General features: G+C 43.9%; 1 protein-coding gene across 1 annotated transcript; it reads right to left on the reverse strand.

The window, feature by feature from the left end:
• Positions 1–2,216: 2,216 nt before the first annotated feature.
• Positions 2,217–5,618, reverse strand: LOC135528719 (integrin alpha-6-like). Its single transcript, XM_064957813.1, has 6 exons — positions 5,185–5,618; positions 4,927–5,048; positions 4,716–4,795; positions 4,373–4,634; positions 3,371–3,502; positions 2,217–2,471 (listed from the first exon to the last, which is right to left on the reverse strand). Exons 1-6 carry the CDS (start codon positions 5,616–5,618, stop codon positions 2,236–2,238), a joined length of 1,266 nt encoding a protein of 421 aa, XP_064813885.1. The 3' UTR covers positions 2,217–2,235.
• Positions 5,619–9,402: the final 3,784 nt, after the last annotated feature.

Raw genomic sequence — 9,402 nt, forward strand, 5'->3', positions numbered from 1 at the left:
CTCTTGATGCTATGGGGCGCTATTTCATTTTCGGATAAAAGACGTGCCCGTTTTAAGCGCAATATTTTGTCACAAAAAGATGCTCGACTATGCATATAATTGATAGCTTTGGAAAGAAAACACTGACGTTTCCAGAACTGCAAAGATATTCTCTGTGGGTGCCCTAGAACGGGAGCTACAGGCAAAACCAAGATGAAACGGCATCCAGGAAACCAGCAGGATTTTTGAGGCTCCGCTCTATCACACAATGAATGGTCATTTTGTTCGATAATTCCTTCTTTATATCCCCAAAATGTAAATTTATTTGGCACGTTTATTCAGAAATACACCGGTATACTCGCCCAACATGACTACAAATAAGTTACCTGTAAACTTGGTCCAAACATTTCGAAACAACATTCGTAATCCAACCCGAGTATCCAAACACACAAATAATCAGAGTGAATTTGGGTAAGACAGGATCGTCTGTTTTCAATGCCGAAGAAAAATACTACGGAGCAATCTCCTGTATACACACAACAAAGACGGTTGACATCTAGTGGAAGCCATAGGAACTGTAACTGGGCCTATATCGATCAGGATTCCCAAAGAAAACGAATAAGCTCAAACAAAAATTCCCTGGATGGATTGTGCTCAGGAGTTTCGCCTTGCCTAGCAATCAGTTCTGTTATACTGACAGACACTTATTCTAACAGTTTTAGAAACACGAGAGTGTTTCTAAATCCAAATCTTCTGTGGGCCTGAGTCACAGGCAGTTCACTTTGGGCACACTTTTCATCCGGACTTGAAAATAGTGCCCGCTATCCCTAAGAGGTTTTAACTTGTTTCTCAGAAGTGTAGCAGGTTGTGAACTTTGCAAACAACACTCTGAGAATGAAAACAGTAAATGACTGTAATTAATATGTGCATTAACAGAAATTCATGTAAACTAAAATGATCGGGAAATTAACGGTACATTTACTAGGCCTACTGGTGACATATGTAATGGGGAATTTATATGAAATAAGCAATCAAAGGGAAAACAATTCCACAATGAAACAATGAATGCTCAAGAATTGGCGGGAGACAGTTGAGTGCATTCTGGAGAGAGACGATGTCACGACTTCTGCTGAAGTCGGTTCCTCTCCTTGTTCGGGCGGTGTTCGCGGTCGGCACGTCACCAGTCTTCTAGCCATCATCGATCTATTTTTCATGTTTCATTGGTTTTGTCTGGTTGTCGGGTTTCAATTCCCTAATTACATGTTGTATATGTTCCCTCTGTTTCCCCCATGTCCTTGTCAGGAATTATTTATTGTAAGTACGTGCGCTTTATGTGACTGGTGCGATACGGGTTTTTGTGCCCATATGTTTTGTTACTTTTGTATGCCGGCAGTTATGTACATTCAACGTCTCTGGCTATTTACCAAGTTCTTCTCTCCTGCGTTTGACTTCCATGCCACCAGTTACACACCCCTTGACAGACGCGCCCCTCTCCTCCTCGTTGCAAATGTTTTGATTAAGCTCAAGACACATCTACCACAGATTTGACATACTTTTCACTGACAGCCACAACTCGATCGGCTAGGTATATTGCTATTCACAATGCCCAAATAGCGGGATTCCCAAATAAGCAAAGCCTTACACACTTGTGATTTGAAACAATCCACAGGTATTATTAAAAACAAGCTAATGAGCCTCTGCGGCTAAGTCATGCTCTCTGGTGAAGTATTTTGAATGTTTTTACTTAGATCGTAGTAATTATATAAATCAATTTACTTAAGGGGAAGCCATTAACCTAACAGTGCACTGTGTACCCTGCCAACTTTCCTTTTAAATTTGCAAGAGTCTGAAACCAAAGATCTTTATATAATAACAAGATGCTCATGTTTCCGCCCTAACAATGGGAATTGTTGTTCCTAAGGCGGGAAGGCAAGCGACAAACTTGGGTCTGAATATTATACTGATAGAAACGCATTGGACTTATTCTGGACAGATTTTGGCGAGAGTGAGCCCTCTCACTTCACCTCTTCCTCTCTGCTGAAACTCTCTCCCTCGGAGAAAGCATCAGAGTGAGCGAAACAGCTCCCTCTGTCTTACTATATGTAGCCCATGTATCTGATTCTGTCTGGTCAGAAATAGTATGACATGCCATACTCTTCTACACATACTGAGACAGAGGGGCGCTGTTTCGCTCGCTCAGATGCTTTATCTGAGGCCCCCTAAGCCCCGCCCATTATGCCGGCCATGGAAATAGTATCATGGTCTTGTCTTCTCATACCCGTCTCCAGTGAGATCCACCACAGTGAGGTCGTAGCCGAACGATGAGGCTAACCCCTCCCCTTCCAGGATGTACTCTGGTGACAGCATGGAGGACTCATCGGACTCCTTCTTCAGCAACACCACCTCTCCGCTGTGATGGGCTCTCGGAGCGCCTGCAACCACTGTCAGCTGACCCTTCTTAGTGATGGCCTTCCCTGAGTCCAAAGAAAAGCCTGATAGGAGAAAGATAATTCACCAATCAATCAATCCGTCTGTCAATGTATGTCCACATAAATACAGACATGTTTCAGGTGAGATGGTGCTATACTAAATGTTTGATGCACTGCACGGTCACAGATATGGATGGAACACTGACTGAGTTTACACAAGCAGCCCGATTCTGATCTTTTTTCCACTAGTTTGTCTTTCACATCAGAACTTTTCACATCAACTCTCTTTCAGAGCTGATCTGATTGGTCAAAAGATTAATTTATGAAAAAAAAACAGAATTGGGCTGCCTCAGTGTAAACGCAGCCAGTGGCTGTAGATGTAGATGGACAGGCAATCAAAGATCATGTTATAATAATGTTGTGCTGACCGTGCATGACACAACATGAAGGCACCAAACCAATCAGAAACACTAACAAACAGCACCTGGACTTGGCATCACACCAACCCATTCCCAACACGACTGATGACACCAATATGTTGCATTCGGATCGGCCAAAGCTAGGCCCTGTACAGATTCACTGATTTCTCCATCATATATCTATATCTATTCAAGCCCAGTTGGTTGGAAGTGGATGTGAGTTATAGCTCTGATTATCTGCACCACATCTATCTCAGGTCGATGCTCATGATGAGCGCAATGTTCCACTGTGCATGATGATGACTAGGGCACGGAGTGATATTATTGGCTCTGGAGAGCATGATGTCATCACGCAGGTAGTCTTACAATTCTAAGTAGCTATTGGCTGTCACATCAGTATCCATAGCAACCTGGGAAGGAAGTGACTTGTACACAAACGGTTCACGCTGGAGCTGGACACACTGGTCATGAAGAGCACACATTGAGGGGGGAGAGGAGGGAGCCAGAGAGGGATGAGGGATGAAAGAAAGCAGGGGTACCTACCCAGGTAGCTGTTAGGGGGCACAGGGACCAGGTCTGGGTTTAACTGGTTCTCATCACCCACCTCATAGGGCCCATCTTTGTACGAACGCATCTCCAACAGAGTGCTGTTCTTATGCTCTACTCTCACCATACCTGGCGGGAGGGAGGGAGGGAGGGAGGGAGGGAGGGAGGGAGGGAGGGAGGGAGGGAGGGAGGGAGGGAGGGAGGGAGGGAGGGAGGGAGGGAGGGAGGGAGGGAGGGAGGGAGGGAAAAGGAGAAGAATAAATGAGAGGAGGATGAGGATGAGGGATAGGAAAGTGAAGAAAGGGGGGATGGAGATGAGAAGATGAGGACAAAAATCTCAACACAAGCGTATAATAAATGGAAAAGCATTTGATAAATAAATAACACACAATAAATAAATCACACAATAAATCAATAACACGTGATAAATAAATAACACATAATAAATCAATAACACGTGACAAATACAATATATGAATCATGAGCTGAAAATAAAAGTTAAAAAGTAACATACATGTTGATGTGACCCTTATCAAAATTCTACATTTTATCATTGTGGTTTTGCTTCCAGCAGAGGTCACTGTGGGTAATACATTTGAGCATGATTGAGAGAGGAAGGGCCCATGTGGACTATGCTAATCTGCCTAACCCTAACCTCTGACCCCTCACCCTAACCCTACCTCTAACACCTGACCCAGACATAACCCTGACCTTATCCCCTAACCTTACCCTGACCCCTAACCCTACCTCTACTTGAAGGTAACAGTGCTCACTGTTGCCCCTAGTGGCCGGTTTCCACATCATCTCCCAATGTCCTCAGACATGGACAGACGTCCAATACTGACTTGTTTCACAGGTGACATTGTTGGGTAGGGCTTGCAAGTTAAGCATTTCATTTTACTTGTGCATGTGACAAATACAACTTGAAACCCTGAAAGCTATCTGATCTTGTCTAGGGTTTTGAATCCAGGAATACACACTCACACGCCACACCCCTACCTTTCCAGTCATATGCTCCAGGAGCTCCAAACACTAGGTATTCATAGTCCCTAGTGAAGGTGGCAGACAGACCCTGTTGGCATGAGCCAAACCTCTCATGCCCGCGTGCCCGCCCCTCACAGAACCTCCAGTTCCCTCCGTCCTCATCAGACCGGACATTGATTGTCAGGTCCTGGCTCAGCACGTAACACCTTCCTGTGATGTCACGAGACTCCTGGGGCGTGTTCACAAACAGACGCAGCTGGTAGCGGTGGGCACACGTCTGGAGAGAGGAGAGGGATTGGTTAATGGAGCTGTCAGTCAAGTCAATGGCCAATCAGTTTGAAAGTGCACACACACTTACCACAATCTTTCCTCCTGGTCCCTGGCTGTTCACTGTTACACCCATCCACTGGTTCTCCTTGCTCTCAGTATTCAGGTTCTCTACACACACAAAACCATCATCAAATCTTAATCAAATGATTCTGCCAACAGACGATTTCCTTGCAAGGATCTGTGTAGACAGATGAAGACAGAAAATAAGTGTGTGTTCATGTGTTCAGAGGTGAGCTCACCATTGTTGTCAAGCTCCACGCGGTTACAGCTGGAGGAAGTGGTGTCACAGTTGTAGAGTCCTCCTGTGACCTTTGACTTCTGACCTCCCAGAGCTTTGGCCCTCGGAGCACCAACAAGCAACCTGTAACAAACACCACAACGCCATGTTAGGATACAGGAAACAAACACGCACACATGAAACACACAGACACACACTCAATGAGGACCAGCCTTTCAATGAGGACCAGCCTTCAATAGTCCTCTCAACGAGGACCAGCCTATCAACAGTCCTCTCAATGAGGACCAGCCTATCAACAGTCCTCTCAATGAGGACCAGCTTATCAACAGTCCTCTCAATGAGGACCAGCCTATCAACAGTCCTCTCAATGAGGACCAGCCTTTCAATAGTCCTCTCAATGAGGACCAGCCTATCAACAGTCCTCTCAATGAGGACCAGCCTATCAACAGTCCTCTCAATGAGGACCAGCTTATCAACAGTCCTCTCAATGAGGACCAGCCTATCAACAGTCCTCTCAATGAGGACCAGCCTATCAACAGTCCTCTCAATGAGGACCAGCTTATCAACAGTCCTCTCAATGAGGACCAGCCTATCAACAGTCCTCTCAATGAGGACCAGCCTATCAACAGTCCTCTCAATGAGGACCAGCCTATCAACAGTCCTCTCAATGAGGACCAGCCTATCAACAGCCATCTCCACTCCCCACCCTCCCTTCATGCACACACACACACACACACACACACACACACACACACACACACACACACACACACACACACACACACACACACACACACTTTATTTTTTGGAACCACAGACTAGAGGACACACCCGCTGAAAAATCGGAATAAATGTTTTTATAGTAATATACATATTTTTTATCTCGTTATTTATTCATTCATATTTTTACAAAAGGTAGTGAGAAGGGGTTTTTACGAGTCCTGTATTAACGGACTGATATAGCCGTATGTAGCACAGGGTACATTGATAGTGCAGAGAGACATTTATCTTGTCAGAATATCCATAGTCTTTGTCCCAGCTTAACTTGAAGAGGATATTAGGCCAACCTACTTACAGAAAGTGTGTTTATATGTTTTATTTGTTAATATCACCAGATAGGTGCAGTGGAATGTGTCGTTCGGATGAAGATATAAGATATTAGGTTATTTCGTCAAACTTGTGAAGCTTCTATGTTTATCAGTTGCTCATTCAATGTATTTCCTGCTACTTTACTCAAACTGTTTTAACAGTTTTCCTTCCTAAGTGTTTTACATTCCCTGAGATCAACCAGAAATATTTACAAGGCCAAATATTCCCAGATTTTCAGAAAAAGGTCTCTCGTTTCTGCATCACCAAATTTTGCATAATGCAAAAAGAGATGGGTAGGTGCACTTTGGGTCTGGAGGGCATGGAGCATCGCTCTGACACTTCTCACAATGGTGCTACTTTAGTAAAGTTCACATGCTGATTAATTAGTGTTAGTTTAGTATAAAGGTTCTGTTACACCACCTAATTTCTTATATTTTTGGGGGACATTTCGCTGAATAGTCTAAAAGAAAATCTAATGTGGCCAAACCTCAACTGAACAGCTTTACACAACTAGGCAGGGTGTCTGTGCCTGGGTGATTACCTCAGCCCAGAGTAATCAAATGTTTCTTTCACACTGATCTCAGAACAATGAGGATCCTTTGTGTTGCCCCCCTGCCATACATGTATGTACATGCAGGGGGTTGGTGCCCTTAACTGGGAGGACGGGCTCGTGGTAATGGCTGGGTGGAATGAGTGAAATGGTATCAAATATATTAAAACACATGGTTTCCAGGTGTTTGATGCCTTTCCATTCTCTCTGTTCCAGACATTATTACGTCCTCCCACTGACACACGCATGTGAACATACATTAAAGGAAGGAAGTCAGGAGAATAGGCAGACAGAAGAGGTATCCCTTAGTCATGCCCCTACTGCAGTCTATGAACAGAAACCCCCTCCCCTTAAAACCTAAAACATTAGGAGATGAGAAAATATCTGATCCTGAATCAGTGATAGCCAAGCGTGTACCTTCTCCTTAGACTACGGAGGTCGAGTAACATTAAAGAGACAGTCAACAGGAACCAACAAAACCATACATTATGCTGATACTGTATAACTGCATGCAAAACATAACTAGTTACAATGTGAGAGGGAGACAGGGAGTGTGAGATGACACATGTACATGGTCTCAATTGTTCATTTACCTCTGTGCAATGTAAAACATGTGTTGCCCGTACTGATGACACTGCTACTGGTAAATGCATTCAGGGAGTGTGAAGAGGAGACATAGAGAGTGAGAGGGAAACAGGGTGTGAGAGGCAGGGTGAGGGAGACAGGAGGTGTGTGATGGAGACAGGGAGTGAGAGGGAGACAGGGAGTGTGTGATGAGACAGGAGTGAAGGGCAGGGAGTGTGTGATGGAGACAGGGTGTGTGTGATGGAGACAGGGAGTGTGTGATGGAGACAGGGAGTGTGTGATGGAGACAGGGAGTGTGTGATGGAGACAGGGAGTGTGTGATGGAGACAGGGAGTGTGTGATGGAGACAGGGAGTGTGTGATGGAGACAGGGAGTGTGTGATGGAGACAGGGAGTGTGTGATGGAGACAGGGAGTGTGTATTCTACTGATAAACAGCTCACTGCCTTTCTGCACCACCGCAGCTTGTTATTAAGCAACAATGGATAAACATCAACAGAACTGTCAGCACATTTCAGTTCCAAATGGATTCCAGAACACTTCACAGAACCCTCATGAAATCCTGAACTATGAAATCCTGAACTATGCCTTCTTAGTGCCAAGTTCTCTATGCTCCAACTCTATGGTCTGTTGTTAGGACTGATATGAACCCAGAGTTACATTCATTACTGTACACATAATGAATAACAATGTGCATCAAATAATAAAACAAGTGTTTCTTATTGGACAAGTTCAGGTAGTCCCTCAATGTTTCAGTCCATTTTCTCCGTTGGTACCAGTTTAAACAACCCAGGTCTGTGTATGGGCGACTGACTGACTGTGTGTTTGGTGCGCAGTTGTAAAGGTTATTTATGTCCGTAGCATTCCTTCAGACATCCCTCTTGGGTTTGATGTTGGCTAACCAGGAGCAGCCTGCAGGAGAGAAAGAGGGGCAGAGGCAGGAGAGGCGTGGTTGGGGTAGAAGGTGTGTGTTTATCATAGTAAACGTACAGAGACGTTCACCTAGCGCCATGACTCTGAACTAACCTTTGAACTCTAACCCTACTGCTACAACCTATCTACAGTATCTAGGATCTGAGAGATCAAAGAGTGCTTGACATAGGAACCTCACAGCTCTACACACTAGACCTCTGTCTGTAGAACATGGTGGAATAGATTATCTCTCTCTCACACACACACACACACACACACACACACACACACACACACACACACACACACACACACACACACACACACACACACACACACACACACACACACACACACACACACACACACCACACAATCTCTCAGTCTCTTCTCATATGCTTTCACTCACCCCCTCTCTCATTCTTTCAGTAACTCTCTCTCATTCTTTCAGTAACTCTCTTATTCTTTCAGTAACTCTCTCTCGTTCTTTCAGTAACTCTCTCTCATTCTTTCAGTAACTCTCTCTCATTCTTTCAGTAACTCTCTTATTCTTTCAGTAACTCTCTCTCATTCTTTCAGTAACTCTCTCTCATTCTTTCAGTAACTCTCTTATTCTTTCAGTAACTCTCTCTTATTCTTTCAGTAACTCTCTCTCTCTCATTCTTTCAGTAACTCTCTCTTATTCTTTCAGTAACTCTCTCTCTCTCATTCTTTCAGTAACTCTCTCTCATTCTTTCAGTAACTCTCTCATTCTTTCAGTAACTCTCTCTCTCATTCTTTCAGTAACTCTCTCTTATTCTTTCAGTAACTCTCTCTCTCTCATTCTTTCAGTAACTCTCTCTCATTCTTTCAGTAACTCTCTCTCGTTCTTTCAGTAACTCTCTCTCATTCGTTTCAGTAACTCCTCTCATTCTTTCAGTAACTCTCTCATTCTTTCAGTAACTCTCTCTCATTGCTTTCAGTAACTCTCTCTCATTCTTTCAGTAACTCTCTCATTCTTTCCAGTAACTCTCTCTCATTGTTTCAGTAACTCTCTCTCTCATTCTTTCAGTAACTCTCTCATTGTTTCAGTAACTCTCTTCAGTACTCTCTCATTCTTTCAGTAACTCTCTCTCTCATTGTTTCAGTAACTCTCTCATTCTTTCAGTAACTCTCTCTCTCATTGTTTCAGTAACTCTCATTGTTTCAGTAACTCTCTCTCTCCTTGTTTCAGTAACTCTCTCATTGTTTCAGTAACTCTCTCTCTCTCCATCTCTCTCGTTGTTTCAGTAACTCTCTCATTGTTTCAGTAACTCTCTCTCTCATTGTTTCAGTAACTCTCTCATTCTTTCAGTAACTCTCTC

The sequence above is a fragment of the Oncorhynchus masou genome, unplaced genomic scaffold, assembly GCF_036934945.1.
Source record: "Oncorhynchus masou masou isolate Uvic2021 unplaced genomic scaffold, UVic_Omas_1.1 unplaced_scaffold_10244, whole genome shotgun sequence".
NCBI classification, from domain to species: domain Eukaryota; kingdom Metazoa; phylum Chordata; class Actinopteri; order Salmoniformes; family Salmonidae; genus Oncorhynchus; species Oncorhynchus masou.

Bases quoted from the DNA above. Each gene is read 5' to 3' on its own strand.
- LOC135528719 (XM_064957813.1), bottom strand. From the start codon at position 5,618: ATGGCTGTTGATAGGCTGGTCCTCATTGAGAGGACTGTTGATAGGCTG. The intron at 5,049-5,184 runs GCTGGTCCTCGT...TGTTTGTTACAG, and splicing joins ATTGAGAGGACTGTTGATAG to GTTGCTTGTTGGTGCTCCGA. The intron at 4,635-4,715 runs GTAAGTGTGTGT...TCCTCTCTCCAG, and splicing joins GACCAGGAGGAAAGATTGTG to ACGTGTGCCCACCGCTACCA.